This window comes from Cyprinus carpio, chromosome A25 (genome assembly GCF_018340385.1).
Source record: "Cyprinus carpio isolate SPL01 chromosome A25, ASM1834038v1, whole genome shotgun sequence".
Classification (NCBI taxonomy): domain Eukaryota; kingdom Metazoa; phylum Chordata; class Actinopteri; order Cypriniformes; family Cyprinidae; genus Cyprinus; species Cyprinus carpio.
This window is the reverse complement of record NC_056596.1, coordinates 20,252,421-20,274,552: the sequence shown is the minus strand read 5'-3', so window position 1 is coordinate 20,274,552 and position 22,132 is coordinate 20,252,421. Positions and strand designations below refer to the sequence as shown.

Here is a 22,132-nt window from a genome sequence, read left to right as displayed (position 1 = left end):
TTTCATCTGCTTCTGAAAACTTATTTAAAATGTTTGATGAACTGCAACATTCTCACAAATGTGTTGGGATTTATCTCGAGAAGTTTGTTAGATGATCTCAACAGGTTTCTGCTGACGCAGGAGTTGTAACATTAATGCGTCTCATTATCGTTATCATGTGGTTAGGGTTAGGGAGTGTAATGGATTCATGAAAAAAGGGTGGGACTTGGTTCTGTTAATCTGTCGTTGATTGGATGTTGAGATGTGGGTGTGGCCCTCCAGCAGGGGCGGAGTTTAGGAGCACTAAGTGATCGGAGAAGACCAGCACACAGCTACACTGAAGATCCAGTTTGATTAAACATTACAGGGTCAGAACATTTATATATGGTCACTAACATGCATTCAGAAAACATTTGACTTACTGTTGTCCATCCAGAATATGATGGGCGGCGGGAGGCCGGCGGGGGGGCGGCAGCGCAGAATTAAAGACTGTCCCTTCTGTGCAATGATTGGACTGATTCTCTCTTTAGACCACAGAGGAGATCCTGCAGAAACAGGAATGATCTCATGACTCAACACGAGTGTGAGGGGAAGTCTGAAGGGACAGATCACCCAGAAATGGAAATTTGCTGTTAGACCCTCAGGCCATTCAGTTTTAGCTGAAACCGTGGTCCTTGATTCATAAAATGTAGGGCTGTCCTCGACTAAGGATTTTTCTGGATTTTTCTAGTAGTCCTTCATTTGAAGCATTAGTCGACTAATCGCATGTTTATTAATAAACCATTTGAATCATGCTAATGAGCCTTTAATTGTCTCCATATCCTAATAAGTGCTCAAGCACACGTATAAAGCTTGCCACAGCGCACCGGCAGAAGTAATGAGGATGAATGTGTCAGGGAAAAACAGTACGGAGACTGCATTAACATATTAATAACTTGATAAACTAGTGCTTTCTTAGCTCTCTGTTTAAGAGATGAAGTCGGCGACACTGACCCCTCATCTCTCAGTGATGCGCCTGTTTCATACAGATCACATAATCTGAGAATTTGTTTTCCAGTTGAATTGGTGCATCTGAAAGTAGACATTTCATATATTTTTTATGTCTGTAAGGTAAAGATATACACGGTGTTACGCGCTCATTCAGCTCATTCTCCAACAAGAACTGATTCAGAAGAATGATTCGTTTGTGAACCGCACATCACAGGCTCTGGATTACTGATAATGATGCTGTAAATAATAATCTTTTCACTTCATAAGATCTCAATATATCGTCAGGAGTCCCGAGTATTATTTTTGTGTTACCTGTATTTGTTTTTTTGACTCTCAAAGTGACGGTAGCCATTGACTCACCGAGGAGCAAGGTTTCAGCTAAAATCTTCTCTACTGTTCTTCTCGAGAGTGAGTCCTGGATGGCCTGAGGGTGAGAGAGCGAACTTCAGCTGAAGATGAGATGAATGAGGTGATGCTTGAGGAGAGTGTTGAGGAGAGAGATCTAAACACTGAGTGACTACGAGGATCCGTCTGCAGGACTGAGCCGCCGCATGCATTAGAGCCAAACATTCAGCTTTACCTCTGAATATCAGATGTCTGAGGATGCTGGGAATGTCTTACGACTCAGAAGAGTGAGAGATGGCAGGGTTAGACAGAGGCAGGAGGCTGATGTGACGTACTGGACTGGCGGAGGATGATGCTGTTGGAGACGGCGGTGCCGAGCTCGTTGTGAGCGGAGCACTGATAGACGCCCTCGTACTCCTCGGCCCGCTGTCCTCCGCTGATGTCCAGCACCAGCGTCCCTGAGCGGGGCTTCATCAGGACTTTAGGATCCTCATCGATGTCCAAATGCGTCCCGTTCCTGGTCCAGCTGAAGCTGAGGGCGAGCAGTTAATTCAGTCAGATATCTTCACTTTAGTCACATTTAGTTGTGCTCCATGATGGAAGTTTTGGTTGATAAAGGTCTTTTTTAGTTCAGTCTTAGCTGATAAAGGTATACTTTTACAAATTTTATCATCGTAAATATTACACTTTAGTCACATTTAGCTCCATGATGGTAAAACTGATAATGATGATTTTTTTCATGATTACTGATCTGCATTTTTCACAATCATAAGACTTTTATCACATTATATAGTCACATTTCGTAAGTTTATAATTGCAAAGTCCATAAATGGTTAATTCCACAAATTTAGTGAATTATGTTTTGTCATAGATTTGCACTGATCTGCATTGTAAAATGTCATTTGTTGCCAGTCTGCTCAGATTTTTATATTTCCTTAAAAATTTTAACAGAATTAGTGATTGAAGTCAAATTAAAATTCAAAATCATATGTCAAATTAATACACATTTTATTCACACGTGTTATTCAGTTAAATGCATCATCATCATGAATTCATATTTTACACGTTCAGTTACTGCACAATCATGATTATTTTGCTGAAAATTATATTCGTGTTTATTGACCTACACTGTTGTCATTTGAGAAATTTAATTTTACATTTCTTCAGAATTATGGCAAATTAAGAGTGTAAAGTCACAAACATGATCTAGTTTCCTGATTTATTATATAAATTATCATACTCTTTACATTATGACAAATGTAAAAACAAGAAGCTTCAATCAAAAACAAATAATACCTAATAATTCCTAATAAAAATGCCAAAACTCTTAACATCTGGAAAGCTTATGGAGGCTTGTTAAAAAAGTCTATCATGTTTGTTTCTCCTCTTTTTTTTTCTTGATGAGCATAAAGAGAGGTCAGGGTAAAGCTTGTGTTTTTTAAAACTACATTTCAACATCAACAGCCTTTCTTGTAGTAATAGTTCACCCAAAAATGAAATTCTGTCATCATTTACTCACCCTCAAGTTGTTTCAAAGCTGTGTGAGTTTCTTTCTTCTGTTGAGCACAAAAGAATGTTGACGGTACCCATTGACTTCCATTGTCCTTTTGTTCCATACTCTGGAAGTCAATGGCTACTGTCAGCTGTTTGGTTCCCAACATTCTTCAGAATATCTACATTCATCATCAAAAGAAGAAAGAAACTAACACAGCAATCAAACAAATAAAAACACAATAAATTAATAAATAAGACACAGTCTCTCCAGCCTTCCAGATGTCCTCTCATCTTAGTCATGGAAACAGCAGTTTCAGAATGAAATGCAGATCATTATCATCACCTGGGATGGGGTTTCCCTTTGGCCTCGCAGTGGATGACGATATCCTCGCGCGGATCTATGATGAAGTCCTTCGGTGACTGATGGGTGATTGTGGGAGGCTGCGGCACTGGGGGTCACATGACACAGGTGACTTTAGTTTCAGCCAATCAGAGACACACACACACACATGCAGCATCCGTCGACATGCAAAACACGATAAACACACACATCAATCTACTGCATCACATGCACTTCATTTCTGTAAATCAGTGCTGTGCATTAATGAGTCTGTCAAGTTTAATCTACAAGAGAACTGACGCACGGACAGCATGCCAACACAGCAATACAACCATATCACAAGCAAACTAATGACAATAAAGGAAATAAGAAGCTGACATCACAGCAAACATCCTTCAGGACAGCAGCTGATGAACTCACGCTCTTCCAGAAGTTTAGCTGAAGAAGCCAAGAGAATGAGACAGAGAGACAGTACATCAGCAACACATCTCTCATTCTGACTGTGTTCTGTGTGCTCCTCTTTAACTCACAGACATCTCATCCCCAGTGTGTGCAGACTTGAGTTCAACTAGCCATTTCTTGATTGGTGAATTTTTTTAAAATAGAATTACAGAATGATGAAGCTGATGAAGATGTTCAGATTATTTGCAAATCATATTTAATAAAAACGGTATGTAAAATGAAAATGAACATTTTATTGCAGCATGCATTATTACTGTTAAAAGACATTGGTGCGTCCGAATACACGAGTTTCACAGTTTGAGTTGAATTACTGAAATAAATGAACTTTTCCACGACATTCTAATTTATTGAGAAGCACCTGTATATACATATAATATATGTACAAACACACCCAATATATACATAAATACATAATATACATATAGACAATATACACACCCAATATATACATAAATACATAATATACATATAGACAATATATACACACACACACACATATATATATATATATATATAAATATAGATATATATATATATATATATATATAAAGATAGATATAGATATATAGATAAATCAGTAAAAATGTGTAACCTATACAAATTATATTCTAAAATAACCCTACATATTTACAGACTGTGAGCATCATACAGGCTGCTGTCTCTGGCCTCTGACATCCAAGAGCTGCATGACATTGTGCACAGAATGAGCAGGCTGTCATCAGGATTAGAGGAGGCTGATTGTCCTCCCCACCGCAGATGACCTGAGGCAGTGGGAGCAGGCTTTGTCCAGCTTTCCTTCTGGTAGCTGGAACAATAGATGGCTGTCACATACAAATTGAACCACTGGCAAGTGACGCCCGTTATTTCAACAGGAAGCGGTTTCATTATGTTCAGCTGCAGGCCACCAGCAGGGGAAGTTCCTCGATATCTTTGTTGGGTATCGCGGGTCTGTGTACGATGCCAGGGTGCTGAAGAACAGCCCTGTTTACACTGGCTGCCTGAAAACACATCCTGGAGATGGAGGGTATCCTTGTTTGACCACACCATACAGAGAGCCTGTACAGAACCCTGCACAGGTGTGTTTCAACACCAATGATGCTCGTGCACAGAACATTGTTGAGAGAGACTTCGGGATGCTGAAGACAAGCTGGCGCTGGAAGTGAGTCCTGCCTTTGTGCCAGATGTTGCTGCATGCTGGGCGGTGCTCCACGACCTCGGTCTTCTGAATGAGGACACTGTTGATCCAGGAGTTGTGGAGGATCATGAGGATGATACACTGGAACCCCGAAACACAGAAGCCAGCACAGGAGAGCATGTGCAGGACAGTCTGACTGCAGGTGTGTCCGCACCAGACAACCGTGTGCCAGCTCTTCAAGAGCTTGACTACCTGTAAGACAACTGAACAAGTTAAGACTCTGCAAATCAGTTCATGTTCTCATATTGCTTTTGTTTAAGCTTGTGTAAACAGGTGTGTGTGGGCACAGCACACAGTGTGTCACTGGTAGCCCTTGTGATGAAAAAGAAGCAGCTTTTCAGGGCTTTATGCAGGCTTCATGAAGGTAATTTTAAGACTGTCAAATCAAGATATACATATATTAATTTAATAAATATATATATATATATATATATATATATGGATATATATATATTATATATTAGTACACATGGTTTTAATTTCGGACGCAGCGCAAGCCTGTTCTTGAAGTTGGGGTGATGCGATCATACCTCATCGCTCCGTCTATAGCGCTTTGTGATTTTACAGATTTATTACTTTATCTCTGGTACTCTTTTAGACTTCCACTTTTTTCCCACTCATTTTTGCTACCCAAATTTAAAGTCTTTTTTGGGGGGTATTTTCTCTAAAGTGTGGCACCCATTCTCAAGAAAACATTCTTTAGATGTAAAGATGTTGCTTGTTTAAAAACAGCTGGAAACTGCTACAAAGTGAGTGTGCACACAAGTGCTTCAAGAAAAAGTTACTCACTATTAAGCACTTTGCAACTGACAAAATAGCTACTGGAAATACCTGGAAATTAATATTATAATATAAAAAGCATAAATCAGCGAAGACCCTAACATAAATACATGTAAAGAGAGTGTGTAGTTTTCATGTGTATACTTACTCAAGCTCTTTGATTGCAGCATTATGCTTTCAGTGAAGAAGTCTTCATCCGTGGATGAGAACAAGGCTGTGTTCATCAGTCCCTGTAACATCAAAACTGGACTTACACATTACTGATGATTCATGATCAATGATCAAGCTGACGCACTCTTTAACAATAGTTTGCCATGGAAGTTATCCAACAAATTCATCAAAATATCAACACTAGTAAAAGAGAAATGAAATCAGTTTAATTACTTACAGTGTTGTAACTTTATCTCATTAAATGACTTAACGAGCCGTCTGTTTAAAGAAAGCAGCGTTAACAAGCTGATGCACAGCATCTGATCGATAATGATTATTAAATATCTTTTTACACTCAATTCACAAAATAATCTCATCGGTTTATAATGTGTAAACCTTCAACAAGTCAGTCGTTTACTTGGATTATGTTAAACAAGTACACTTTAACCACAATGAACAACATTTATCCATAAGGTACTTACACTTCAAAACAGCCTCGTCTCGGTTTTCCATTATTTTCAAATATGACTCCTCCCCCGTGGCCTCATGGGATACTAAAGTGTCCATCGTATGCATGCTACACAAATACTACTAATCACCACACAAACCGTTTACATACCAAACAACAGGTAATTAAGCGATTTCAGACAAACTCTGTACTCGCCTCACATACTGTTTTTCACCTACTATATAGTATGGAAGTATGTGATTTCGGACGCAGCGATGGTCTTTCTCTCTCATATATTAGGAAAATATAACTTCATTCTTTTGTGTTCCCTGCTAGCTAAATTTCACATCCATAAACAGAACATGACTGGCTCTAAGCCTCTCTTTTCTTTATTGGAAGTGAATGAAACTATGTTCTGTTCTGTTGATCATACAGCAGCTCTGTGCTCATCCTGTGAGTCCTCTTATGGTGTAAATGTGTTTTGTTTTTATAACTGTACTGCTTTAATGCTAGTGAATCACTTGAACTGAATGTTCAAAGAATGTTTAAGTGAAAAAGTATGTTTACAAATAAAATATCCATATTTCCATTCCAAAGATAACATCCAACACAAATCTACAAACATATTCAGGTGAAAGTTTACTGCTAACTAGTGAATCACTCCATTAATTTGACGAGCTGCAGCTCAAACTACATGTTCGATGGAAACGTTGTGCTTTATGATGGAGATTTGACAAGATTTGAAATAGTCTGACACTGCAGTTCAGCTGGTGACAGTTCAGGAGCTGAAAGCATCCAGTCAGTGTTGAGTTTATCAGTAGATACTGTAATAAATATTTGAGAAATGATGGTTGTGTCTGATTGCATTAGTCTGTGTAGAGTGGCAGTCAATGTGAAAAGAGCAGATGAACACAGAACAGGTGAAACATGTTGAGTTGATTCACTGAGAATGATTCAGTTGAGTCGTGTGTTTTGTTCAGTGCTCATGAATCAGTGATCTGCTTTCTTTATCTTTTTCACCTTTTATTCCCTTTCTCAGCTTATTATTTTATTTTCCGATATGTAAATGAATATCTAGTGTGTCTGTTTTTAATCTCCCGTTAATTTTTTATAAAAAATTTTTTAAAGATCTTAATTTTTTTATTTTTTATTAATTTGTTACATATGTTATATTTTATTTAAACGTATGTTTGTATATATCTCTCACTTTAAGCATGTATGTTAATTTGAGTGTTATATCAGAATCAGAATTAGCTTTATTCACCAGGTGTGTGCAAACACACAAGGAATTTGTTGTGTTTTTAAGGAGGATCGGGTGTGTATAATGAGGTTGTGTAGAGACACTGATCCTGCTGACGGAGGACGGTCACTAGTGATTGAGTCTGGAGGATGACGTGCTGCTGGTGTTTGTCTGCCATCACACCAGAGGCGGCGCTAGTGGGGCTGAAGCCCTGTACGAATCATCACTGAGAAATCATTTCTATCAGAAGCCGGGTTTGTATGGAGACAGATTAGTCTCAAATATAATTCACGCAAAAAACACGATTCACACATGCGTAGACAATTTCACATGCAAGAAACCTAATCCACGTACAAACAAAAAAAATTCACGTGCGTGAAAAAAATATATATTCACAAAAAGCAATTCACATGCTCAAAATAAAATTATATATTCATAAAATACATTTCACAAATGCAAAACACAATTCGTAGATATACAACTGTGCACAAAAAACCTTGAATGTTTAAAATGTACGAGTGTCTGAATGTACAAATCGTCATTTGCTACGAATCCACTCAGATTTGTGTGTGTGTGTTTTTTGAGACTTTCCTGGCAGAGCTCTCTTCCCACGTGGGTCTGTCGTACTCTTTAGCCAATCAGATGCGAGCTTACCATTCAACCAATCATATCATAAGCCAACCGAGAGTGCATTCAGAAGCTCGCAGGCAATCGGGGAGACGTCAAGAGAGAAGCCCATAGAAGCCCTGGCGTTACATTTTAAAACACTATACAAAATAATTAATCAGAATACTTACTCCTGCTCACTCACGCCAAAGAACTCCCCGATCAAGCTCACCGTCTCTGCAAGATTAACGATGGCAGTTTGCACGCACAGCTACTAGAAGATTTACATCTGTCAGACAGGTTGCTGACGTCATCAAGCTTTAGTTTGAGTCTGCGCGTCAGAAACGGAAGTTCTAGAAAATCGCTAAAAATGGGCTTCACTTGTCTCAGTTGAGTTCCAATTGGGTCGCTGTGTCCATTTCTTTTACTGTCTATGGGATTACTGATGTAAAGGCTTAATTTCCGTTCTAATTAATCCATATTGCGCAAAAGGATCGTGCTCCTTGAATGCACTCTCGGTGGCTTATGATATGATTGGTTGAATGGTGAGCTCGCATCTGATTGGCTAAAGAGTACGACAGACCCACGTGGGAAGAGAGCTCTGCCAGGAAAGTCTCAAAAACACACACACACAAATCCGAGTGGATTCGTAGTAAATGACGATTTGTACATTCAGACACTCGTACATTTTAAACATTCAAAGGTTTTTGTGCACAGTTGTATATCTACGAATTGTGTTTTGCATTTGTGAAATGTATTTTATGAATATATAATTTTATTTTGCGCATGTGAATTGCTTTTTATGAATATATTTTTTTTTTTCACGCACGTGAATTTTTTTTGTGTGTACGTGAATTAGGTTTCATGCATGTGAAATTGTCTACGCATGTGTGAATCGTGTTTTTTGCGTGAATTATATTTGAGACTAATCTGTCTCCATAGGTTTGCTCTATTTCGCTTACTGAATGAACAAATCGAGTGAGTCACTGATTCACTGATCCATTCAGAAAAAGTTTATTCTGACACATACATGGATGTCTGGGCTAAGCCCCGCATATCTACTCACTCTAGAACCACTCCTGAGTCTACTGTGTGTGTGTGTGTGTGTGTGTGTGTGTGGATACGTACGGTCCAGAGGAACCTCCAGCGCCGTGATCACATGACCCAGGAAGAGCAGCAGCAGGGCCAATGGGCCGTCTCTCAGCCTGTCCATCACGGCCTTGTTAGTTTAGTCCCGCCCTCACACACGATCAGGACAGCAGCGGCTAACAGACACACTGTAAACACTGGCAGACAGAAAATTTCACGTTTTCATTATTTTTTTTCTAATTTTCTTTTTAAATTGAGCTACAAAAAAAACAACAAACTAAAAACTGAAATTAAAAAATATGAAGAATTATATATTATTATTATAATAATTAAAGAATTATATACAGGGGTGCACATAAGTGGTCCGCAGGTTCGCTTGCGTGACCAAAATAAAAAATGTGATTTATAAATAAGTTCTGACAGCGCATTTGCGTACTGACATGGTTGACTGCTGTTATTACAACACTTTAGATCGACAAACTGTACAATACTTTCTTTTCAAACTGAAAGCAGAAATTTAGACTATCCCATGCCGTTTTCAAAGCACAATGCAAAACTGTAATATTCATTCACTAACGCTCTTTAATCTGCAGCAGCGCTAAACCTGGAAGCGCTTATACTTACTTGCTGGCAACCTGCCAAAATAAAAGCTTGCTGATTTTAAGTTTGAAAATGATGAAAACGCTTTTACTTATTTATTTTTAGATGATTTTATCCAAAGTGACTTACAATTGGGGAATACATAAAGTGATTCTTCTTAAAGAGGCAAACAAAGAAAGTAGCAGTAAATCTTAAAATTTTCTTTTTAAGTTTACTATTAAATAATTGTATTTGTATTTAATACTAGGCCTACCTTTTATTTTAAATAATATTATCACACATTATTATTTAGTTATTTTATTTTTTTTATTTAAAAAATCTAAATAAATAAAGTGCAATAATATTATGACTATTAAAAATAAAATTAAAAAAGTCATACATAATATGTAACAAAAAAAACACTGTGATAACCAATACCAAACCTCAACTTTCTCTAAACAAAAACACTCCAAAATATCTATGTGCACCCCTGATTATAAAGACATAAATAACTTTATAATTATAATTAACATGTATAACATTTACACAAAATGACTAAACTGTAAACAGAAAACACAAAAATAAAAGTATAAATCTAATTTTGATACTAAAACACACTGACGAGGCTCTGGGTTATTTACAGAATATGAGTCACTATGTAACGTTTGCATCTGTGGAATCCCTGGTTCATGGTTGCCATGGTGACTGAGCCCTGCACTTCCTGTCCAGAGAAACAGATGCTGGGACGCGCCTGTCAATCAGGTTCGTTGTTGCCGAGCAACAGGAATGCGATCAATGATGTCATCAGCGATCGATTGATCTGATCCAATCAGAGATCAATACACACTCGCATGTCCTACATCCCGAATCACACACTGAGCTCTGGACCACAAATTCAACCAATCCAACGCTTAGCATGACAAAAAGATTTGGAACACAGATGAATCAGCAGTCTGAAGGCCAGTGATGCTCACACATTCATCTGCACCCTCATCAGACACGTGCACACACAAGAAACAGATTTCACTTACTTCACATACATCTTAACTGAAAGAGTGATGTACTAACATTAATAAACTAAGATAATAAATAAAAAAATAGAAATATGTAGATATATGTAGCAGAAAAAAAATTACAAAACACTAAAAATTCCTAAACAATTACTAAAACTACAAAAAGTTATAGTGGAAATGTACAATATTACAATTAAAACTGTATTGAAAATATGAACAAAAAGGCAATAGTAATTCAGTAGAGAGCACTTCAGACTCTGCGTGTCATGTCTAACTAGAACTAACAAACACAATAAAACATCATGACTAACACGAGATCGTTAAAATATTAACTAAAATTATAATAATATATCAAAATGATAAAATACAAATAATAAAAACTAAAACCATAAATCTATATTACTTGAAATAAATGTCAACTGAAATGATATACAGTATATAAACTCAAACTCATTTGATTTCTGCTAGTTTCCAAGACAACATTTCTCATGTACTAAAATTATACTGAAATAAAATTGAATAAAAATCATTTTTGAATATAACAAAAACTAATAAAGTTGAAAAAAAAAACACAGAACGTTACTAAAACTTTAACTAATATTAACAAAAAAGCAAAAACAACAAAAATAAAATGTAATTCAAAATATTAACAAAATATGTGTTTGTTTGTTTGTGTGTGTGTGTATCACTGTGTGTGTGTGTGTGTGTGTGTGTGTGTGTGTGTGTGTGTGTGTGTATCACTGTGTGTGTGTGTGGGGGGGGGTGTATATGTATGTGTGTGTGTGTGTGTGTGTGAGAGAGAGAGAGAGTGAGTGTGTGTGTGTGTGTGTGTATCATGCAAATAATGGCTGTGTTTATCATATGAATGGAGTGTGTATGAATCCAGCTGAAGGTTGAGTGAGTTCAGTGTTTGATGCTGCCTTCACTCTGAATCACACAGCATCAGACTCATGACTGCACCTCTCACTGGATCCACAATACCACAGCAAAACTCAGTACTCAATTTTATCAGTCAAACCTTTTTGAGCTAAAATATTTACTTCAAGTCCCCCTGAGATTTTAAGTTAATATTTCCATAATTTAACAACACATTTTCATGTCCGCAGTTCTTTGTTTAATGATGATATGTCATGTGGCTAAATAATAAAATAGTTGTAGATTTTACTTCAAAAAAATTTGTTTGCTTGTTTTATTTGTACATTTTTTTAAAACATTTATAGATTTTTATATTATTACAGTTAATGATCAAATATCATGCACCTCAACAATAAAATGTTTTAATATTTTATAAATATATTTTTTGAATATTCTGTTTTTTAGGTTTTTTATTTGTAATTGTTTATTTTAAAAAAATACTGAATTTAAAATTATGTTGGTTAATGGTCACGTGGCATGCAGCTAAACAAATCAAATATTTGTATAGTTTATTTAATATATATATATTGGGTTTGCTTAAGAAATTGTTTTATTTAGATTTGTTATTTTTAAATTATTTATTAATAAAAAAATTAACATTTTTGATTTAATTATTACTGAATGATTATTACTGAGATGATTCATCTCAATTATTAACTGTAATTAAAACTATACTGTTCATAAACTCACATAGAGCCTTATATACTAAAAGCAAATCTTAATATAAATAGCAAATCTAGATATAAAGTCTTGTTTTCTGAGAAATGTACCGAAATGAAGTGTTTATGTGTAAAACTAGAAGAAAAATGTGTTAATGGGGTTCTGCTGGGGTTTCCTGAATAAAAGAGCTGAATCTGTTAAAGATACTCTTGTGTTTCTTGGCCTTTCTTCTGCCTGAAGGACACTTGCTTTTGTCTTCTGCTCATTTGTGTTGTTTTCCCTGAAGATGGAAAGCAAATGTTTACTCAGAGCATCTCTGAACTCTGAATCCATTAACATTCCCGTCTCTCTCACTCTCAGATGAACAAACTCCTTCTCTCTCATTCCCGGCCACTCAGATGCTAGTTTCTGGCAGCGCCTTAAAGAAATGAGGCCTTGTTAGCATGCAGGGCAAACTGGAGCACTATAACACACACACACACACACACACACACACACACACACACACACACACACACACACACACACACACACACACACACACACATTTTGTTTTTGTGAAAAGTGGGGACATCCCATAGGCGTAATGGTTTTATACTGTACGAACTGTATATTCTATCACCCTACCCCAACCCTACACCTAACCCTACCCCTTACAGGAAACTTTGTGCATTTTTTACTTTCTCAAAAAAAACTAATACTGTATGGTTTATAAGTGTTTTGAAAAATGGGGACATGGGTTATGTCCTCATAAGTCACCCTCTCCTTGTAATACCTGTGACATACCCATGACATTATACACACACACACACACACACACACACACACACACACACAGCTTCATCCTCCAGGTACTGCAGTAAATAATCAAATCTACATCGAACAGCTCATGGCTGAGTGTAGGTGAGTCAGAATCTCATCTGCTCTCAAATCAGTTTCAGACTCAGAGCCTGTAGTGCCTTCAGAGTCAACGACAGCTCTCTCAGCATCATCTATACTCAGATTTTTATTGATATAATGAATTAGTTTTTAATATTATTATTAGGGCTGTCAAATGATTAATCATGATTAATCACATCCAAAATAAAAGTTTTGTTTATATAATATATGTGTGCATACTGTGTATATTTATTATGTATATATAAATACAGACACATGCATGTATATATTTAAGAAAATATGTTATGTTTATATATTAAATATATTTATATATTAATATAAATATAAGAATATAAATATATAAATGTATATACATGTAATATTTTCTAAATATATAATTTATGTGTCTGTATTTATATATACATAATAAATATACCCTGTACACATACATATATTATGTAAACAAAACTTTTATTTTGGATGTGATTAATCGTGATTAATCATTTGACAGCCCTAATTATTATTATTATTTTTTTTACAATTATTATTTTAAAATTCTAGTTTGTAAATTCCAATTTATAATCATTATTTATATTTATATTTTATTTTAATATTTTATTTATATTTATTTTATTTAATAATTTTTTGTATTAATATTTTGAGTTTTTATTTTTATACTTTCTGTTTTCATTTTCATTTTAGTTAGTTTTAGTGTTAAAGTTATTATTGTTATTGTTGTTGTTTGTTGTTGTTTTGAAATATGTCTATATAGGTTTTATTAATTTTATTACAGTTTTAGTATAATTATTTATATTTATATTTTAATATTCTGTTTATTTTATTTTAATATTATTTTTATTAACATTTTGAATTAGTTTTTATTTTATAATTTCAGTTTCATTTTAATTTTAGTTAAAGTTTAAGTTATTTAGTTATGTTTCTTGGTATTATTATTATTATTATAAAGAGACACCACTGCTGATGAGGATGGTTCATATGTAAACCAGTCCCTTCAGGATTTTGCGATTTTGCGATCGCTGAATTTATCGTAAAATCAAGCAAGCTTAGACGTGATCCGTGACATCATCGCAAGTTCGGGCTACACAGACCGTTTATCTGCTGGAGCTGATCTCGATCACGTGACACTGATATACACAGCGCTGGGAGATACAGTGGAGAAAGCAGTCAAATTCACCACAGAATCAACATCTCTGTGAAACCTTGTGAGAAACATTCAGCGCAGAATTCTGTTAAAGCTACAGATATCAGAACAAACACCACTGATGTGGAAACCAGGAGAAACATTGTTCAATAAACACAAATCACCATCATTCTCCAGTGATTTAACAGTAAAACTACAGGAACAACCTGTGGCAGAAATGATCTAATGTTTTCGAGTGATTTTAAATGCTTCACACAACTATTCCCAGCACTTCAAAGCTTCATGTATTACCGAATTTTGAAAGTTATTTTTAATGTGACGATATTTGTTCATCTTTCAAAGGTTGCCCCCATGTGTAAAATTAAAAGTTTTATAATGTAGGAAAGCAAACAATTATTTAAAAATAAAACATATATTAAATTACCACTAGAGAAGTACTTATAGGCCATTTCCACTCCCTAATATGTATATATATTTGTATTCATTAAATCATATTTAGACATTATGAATGACAGTAATAAAAGTACATTTTATCAGATGTAATATATTTTCTGGTTTCATCAGAAGTGCGTCTGAATTCTCTCGTTCACTGATCTGAGAGCAGCAGGTGTGTGATTGGCTTTGTTTGTCCAGTGTTAGATGACTGATATCAGACTGATGTGAGCCGCTGCTGTGTTTCAGTGCAGTCGGGTTTGTTGTGCTGTGAATGTGCCAAGAGAAGCTTCCACAGCAACAATAGCAGAGACAGATAGCGCATCCGAACGGCACTGTTGATCAGAGATGAGTGTGGACTGAGTGAAAGAGCCTCACACATTAACATCACAATCACACACAGTACCAGCTTCACTGAGCGCTGTCTGCTCTGGGGTCTAGGGGGTTTCGGGGCCTGGAGACGTTTTGACATCCCCTGACCTTTGTGCTTTTTTCAGTTGCTTCTAAACATATACATGGCTAAAGTCTAATAACATTGTATTCAGTACAAACTGGGCTACAGTAATATGTAAATAGCATGTATGTACATGATTGTGTTTTTGAGAAAACGTTTGATGCGTGGTTACTGATGTAAATAAAATCAAATAGAAGCAAATACTTAATAATAAACCATGCCATGAATGATTTTTTAGTGCTCCACCTGTAGCATACTACAATTTGGGGTGTGATCCTAATCTGGCACACTATCTAGGGCAGACGAGTAAACTGGCCTTAGTCACAGATTTACTGTGTCACACAGTTTAAGTCCTTCAGACATGAAGACTAATCTACACTAACTAGACTAAACTCTAACCATAACTAATCTATCCTTGCAAACAGTGTTCATAGTTTAGAGTGTTTTAACCTGTTAGCCAGCACCCCCCATTATGGGACTCACAGCTGAAAGTGCCCTGCCTAACTTAAAATTGTAACAGTTCCTTACTTCAGTGTGTTACAAACATAATTTTGGTGTCTTTGGAAAGAAGACTCTTTGGGCTGTACATTTTTTTCAACCAGAGATGATAATGCTCAAAAATATTAAAAGTTATAGACACTGAAGTGCCTTGAAAAATGTTTTACCACACTGATTTTTTTTTTTTATTTAATATAAAAATACATGAAATCAGTCCTGGAGCAATCTAGAAAAGTAATGGGTTGAAAGTCAAATGTCTCATGAGTTTATATTTTTCAAATCTGAAGGAGATACCATGAAATATGAGATTCCTGCAACCATTTTTCTGAGACTATGTCTAGTCCCCCCCCTCCACCCCCCCAAATATAAAAAATATTTACCTTTAACTGTATTGAAGGGTTCTACAAACTATTTTAGTCATTAAACATACCACTGCATATTTTTTTCAATTATAAAACACTAGACAGAAACTTAGACATCATATAAGTGACTTATTTGAGCACTAGAAAGATACAATAAGAATAATTTGAGTAAGGAAAATAAGAAAAATAAAAAAGATTTAACTTTGCATGCAAAATTACAGAACATCCTGAGATTGCTAGAAATACAGCATTTACAATGAATTACAATGAAAATATGTGCTGATGTGCTGATGGCCAGTTATAGAGATGGTAATCATATAAATGCGCCATAAAAGTAATAAATCGCACTCTATTCATATAGATGCCGTTCATATTGATAGCTGTGATTACACAGTAAAAGCGAGCTGATTTGCGCTCAAACAGATGGTAATCATGCAGATACAGCCACATTCCCCATAAAACACACTCACACATATACGAAAAATGTTGAAAAATAAAAAAAGAATAAAAAGGCGATCACTAAGTTCTGCCTCCATCAGATGACAGGTGCCTCAGAGCGCGCATCACGAGCCGTCACGAGAGCGTCAGAATTCAAATAAACAATCTTGCGCCTATCTTTCACTTTTTTGGTGGATCATCTCATTCTGTTTGTGACACTGTATGCTACAAAACCATGCTGTTTTTTTACTACCAAGACGCAGTTTCTGAGCGTGAGTTATTCTGAGTATAGAGTTACACACAAACAATTCTGTCCCTGAAGAACTGAAACATAAACAAAGGATCATCCATATTTAAACTTTATTGCTTAGTTGGACTAAACGTGCTCCATGAGATGTCGTTCAGTGGAACATTACCTTTCTAACTAAACTGGGATTTACAGCTGTGGATGTGTTTATGACTCGTTATTACGACGAATCTGGTATGTACTGCGTTTTCATTCCTCATGTTTTGATGTGTACTGCTTATACAAATTTAGCAAATACATTTCTTTATAAGCTTTCCATTGAAAAACAGTGATCTGTTGTTGATGCTTGAGGCTTAGATCTTTAATGATATATAGTTTGTCAAGATTAAATTTGTCCCGTTTCATTTAATCTATTCATAAATACTGACACGTGCAAACAAGGGGAGTTGAGGACGCCGGCGTCGGGGTGCAGGTTAACAGGTTAACCAGTCAAAGCTCTTTTAGTGTAATTGTACAAGCGTCCAGCTTCAGCTGCTGCTTCTGGTGTCAGATCTTGTCTGGTTTTGATCAAGCAGCTCAGCTTTACTTGATTCTCCATCAATCATGTTTTAGAGTCTCAAATCTGATCCTCAGGATCTTTTGAGGAGCGTTTGTTTCCAGAAGCTTTACTTTCACTGTTCCTCAGCGGAGGAATGATCTTCACAAGCCTCCAGAACATCTCACATCTTCTGAGGAGCCTTTATTTCTTCATCTCTCAATCACTGCATTATATGTTTGGATCAGAATCCAGGATGAAGGTTTCCTCTGGAGAAGAACTCTCTCCCACTCCACAGTCCCGGGAACAGTATATCAAACGTTTGTGTCGATTGCACTGTTTTGCCACTAGACGGCGACAAATAACTTAAAAATGTATTTGTCAATGAATGAATTATTCGTTCAAAAACTCTGATTCATCCAGTAATTAAACAAGTGAAATAGGTTTATCAGTGAGTCTTGAATCATTGATTCAAACAACTTTTTCATAATTTTTATATAAAAAATGGGGTATTAAATATATTATATATACACTACCAGTCAAGAGTTTATGAACTGTAAGATGTGTAATGTTTTTAAAGAAGTCTCTTCTGCTCCCCAAGCCTGCATTTATTGGATCCAAAGTACAGCAAAAGCAGTACAATTTTGAAATGTTTTTACAATTTAAAATAACTGCTTTCTACTTGAATGTATTTTAAACTGTAATTTATTTCTGTGATGTTCAGCTGTATTTTCAGCATCATTACTCCAGTCTTCAGTGTCACATGATCTTCAGAAATCATTCTAATATGCTGATTTGCTGCTCAAGAAACATTTATTATTATTATTATGTTGAAAACAGTTTTCAAAATTTATGTGAAATAGAAATATTTTGTTATAAATGTCTTTATTGTCATTTTTGATCAATCTAAAGGATCCTCGCTAAATAAAAGTATTAATTTATATACCCCCCCCCAAAATGCTGAGCTTTCTATTCATCAAAGAATCCTGAAAAAATGAACTAAAGTGTTTTAAATGATGATAATGATAATAGTAATAATAATAATAATAATAATAATAATAAACAGCAAATCAGCATACTTGAATGATTTCTGAAGGATCATGTGACTCTGAAGACTGCAGTAATGATGCTAAAAATACAGCTTTGATCACAGGAATAAATTACAGTTTAAAATATAATGAAATAGCAAGCAGTTATTTTAAATTGTAAAAATATTTCACAATATTACAAACACAATATTACAAAGTTGGGACACTGTACAAATAGTGAGTAAAAAAAGAATGGAATAATTTACAAATCTCATAAACTTATATTTCATTCACAATAGAATATAGATAACATATCAAATGTTGAAAGTGAGACATTTTGAAATGTCATGCCAAAATATTGGCTCATTTTGGATTTCATGAGAGCTACACATCCAAAAAAGTTGAGACAGGTAGCAATAAGAGGCCGGAAAAGATAAATGTACATATAAGAAACAGCTGGAGGACCAATTTGCAACTTCGGGCCCTTAGACGGCACTGCATCACATACAGGAATGCTACTGTAATGGAAATCACAACATGGGCTCAGGAATACTTCCAGAAAACATTGTCGGTGAACACAATCCACCGTGCCATTCGCCGTTGACGGCTTAAATTCTATAGGTCAAAAAAGAAGCCACATCTAAACATGATCCAGAAGCGCAGGGGTTTTCTCTGGGCCAAGGCTCATTTAAAATGGACTGTGGCAAAGTGGAAAACTGTTCTGTGCTCAGACGAATCAAAATATGAAGTTCTTTTTGGAAAACTGGGACGCCATGTCATCCGGACTAAAGAGGACAAGGACAACCCAAGTTGTTATCAGCGCTCAGTTCAGAAGCCTGCATCTCTGATGGTATGGGGTTGCATGAGTGCGTGTGGCATGGGCAGCTTACACATCTGGAAAGGCACCATCAATGCTGAAAAGTATATCTAAGTTCTAGAACAACATATGCTCCCATCCAGACGTTGTCTCTTTCAGGGAAGACCTTGCATTTTTCAACATGACAATGCCAGACCACATACTGCATCAATTACAACATCATGGCTGCGTAGAAGAAGGATCCGGGTACTGAAATGGCCAGCCTGCAGTCCAGATCTTTCACCCATAGAAAACATTTGGCACATCATAAAGAGGAAGATGCGACAAAGAAGACCTAAGACAGTTAAGCAACTAGAAGCCTGTATTAGACAAGAATGGGACAACATTCCTATTCCTAAACTTTAGCACCTTGTCTCCTCAGTCCCCAGACGTTTGCAGACTGTTATAAAAAGAAGAGGGGATGCCACACAGTGGTAAACATGGCCTTGTCACAACTTTTTTGAGATGTGTTGATGCCATGAAATTTAAAATCAACTTATTTTTCTCTTAAAATGATACATTTTCTAAGGTTTAAACATTTGATATGTCATCTATGTTGTATTCTGAATAAAATATCTAAAACATAAACTTCCACATCATTGCATTCTGTTTTTATTCACAATTTGTACAGTGTCCCAACTTTTTTGTAATCGGGTTTGTATTTAGACTTTTTGTAAGTATAAGTCAAGTATACTTAAATGTCATTTTAAGTATATTTCTGAGCAGTATATAAAGCCCATTTCTGAGAAGTACATAAAAAGTAAACTAAAAGCATACTTTCCTATTTTAAGTTTAAAAGAAGTATAATAATAGCACACTATTAAAGTTTATGGGGCTGTCACGTGATGAAGGAACGAGTCAAACCCGAAGACTTGTCAGATAAGAGGTGAGGTGAGCTAATCATAGACTGAAGACCCAGGTGCTTATAGCATTATAGTTTTGTATTGTTTGTAGTGTGATCAAGGTTTGCGTAAGTAGTAGATGTGTTAGGGAAGTAACATAACATTTTATTTACATTTTGCTAAAATGAATGTAATGACTCGAAAAAAGATTTGTTCATTTTGTTGAATGAGACTCAAAGGTCCGAGTCGGTGAATGATCTGAACTTCTCATCACTAGTCTTCAGCAGTGACCGATCAGACCGCTGACCCGTGCCTCATCACAGCTGCTCCTTCACCACTGAGGCTGTCCAATAAAAATAGACAAAGTGAATCATGATATCTTATCTCACAATTCTGAATTCTGTCATCACATTTGCAAGTTCTAAACTCATTTTTCTCAGAAATTGGTGTTTATGTCTCACAATTCATTACTTGCAAATGTAATTAATTGCAGCTTGGATTTCTGAGAAAAAAGTAAGAATTGCAACTTTATAACTTGCAATAGAGTGTATACATTGTGCAATTCTGACTTTTTTCTCAGAAATCTTAGTTTACATCTTGCAATACATAACGCAACTTATAATTCCAAGATATACACTTGCAAATTTGAGAAAAAGGTCATATTTATGACGTTACAACTTGCAATTCTGAGAAAAAATAAGTCTGAATTGTGACTTTATAACTTGCCATTGCAAGCTTACATTGTGCAGTTCTGACTTTTTTTCTCAGAAATCTTAGTTTACATCTTGCAATACATAACTCGCAACTTACAACTGTGAAATATAAACTTGCAAATTCGAGAAAAAAAAGGCAGATTTGCGACATTACAAAAAGCAAATGCGAGATAACACTGAGCAATTCTGACTTTTTTTTGCAGTTAACAACTCTCAGTTGTGAGTTATAGACTAAACTGCAATTCTGAGAAAAAAAAGTCACAACTGTGATTTTACAACTTGTGAGGGCAAGTTTTACATCTCGCAATTCTGACTTTTTTCTCCCACTAATACACACACACTTGTGCTGCTCAGTTTGTGAAATTCATAATCACTTCATTCACACACAGACTCAGTGTCTGACAGCAGCTGGACGCCTGAGCAGCACTCATCTGTACTGAGCCACAGCTCTGTGATTTACGGCGGTCAGATCAGTCAGTCAGGTCACCCAGAATGCACTGCTGCAGATCATCATCACAATGTGTGATTTGATTAAACCAGCCGAGTGCTTGTATTTCTAATAAACAGCAGTGTACAGAAAACAGATAACAACTCACATGACCTCAAGCACCACACTGTGTACTGGATACGGCTGGCCAGTGTTGAACAGTAGCAGTGAAGCTCTCATACAGATTAATGAAGTGAGCATACTGTACTCGCAGCTTGAGCAGACACGGAGGTGTTCATTCAGACGCCCTGTGACCGCTGATCTCAGACCCCCCCCCCCCCCCCCCCGCTCACCTACATAGAGCCTCCAAATCATTTTCTGCCAGCAGGAGGCGCTGTAAGAGCGCAGAGAGATACCACATTCTCCGGTCACACTCCAAAGCAGTGCTGAGCTCACAAACGCCCTTATCAAGCCCCATGCAAAATGAAACAAATTATATGCAAATTCATTCTAAATACAGCGGTTTCCTTCTGAAAGACAGTGATAGATACACACCCGCTCTGTTTTTGGCTTTAAAGCAGCGCTGTGCTCACAAACGTTGCTTCAATGATTCAAGCCTTTTGAAAAATGAAATGAAAATTAATCGAAAATTTTCTAAATACAGGCGGCCCTTCTGACAAATACAGTCAATGTGTAAACAAACCCGCATCGGATTTTTTGATTTTGAAACATGCAGTGAGCAGACTGAACCAAAGAGTTCAAAAGCCAAGAGGCGAAAAATCTGTTGTGTTATGGGTAACAGTCTGCCATTATGGACTGAAAGCTGCTGAAATCGTTAGCGCCAGTTTGCTATAATTTTGTATAGAAATCTATACAAAACTTGAACTGCCTAGTAGCTGGCTAGTAGTACACTAGTTTCCGAAAGATGATCAGAGTTCTTTTTTGTTCATGTGTGCATTTGCCAGATTATACAC

At 36.1% G+C, this 22,132-nt stretch overlaps 1 protein-coding gene across 1 annotated transcript in view; it reads right to left on the bottom strand.

Annotated features, from left to right (window-relative positions):
• Positions 1–22,132, bottom strand: part of LOC109066829 (neuronal cell adhesion molecule-like) — a 70,410-nt gene that overhangs the window by 29,097 nt on the left and 19,181 nt on the right. The window contains exons 2-6 of the mRNA XM_042715946.1: positions 9,158–9,315; positions 3,569–3,586; positions 3,152–3,257; positions 1,650–1,846; positions 402–524 (exon numbers count right to left, since the gene is read on the bottom strand). Of these exons, the coding sequence (XP_042571880.1) occupies positions 402–524; positions 1,650–1,846; positions 3,152–3,257; positions 3,569–3,586; positions 9,158–9,242 (529 nt within the window). The 5' untranslated portion in view covers positions 9,243–9,315. The remainder of the gene's footprint in view (positions 1–401; positions 525–1,649; positions 1,847–3,151; positions 3,258–3,568; positions 3,587–9,157; positions 9,316–22,132) is intronic.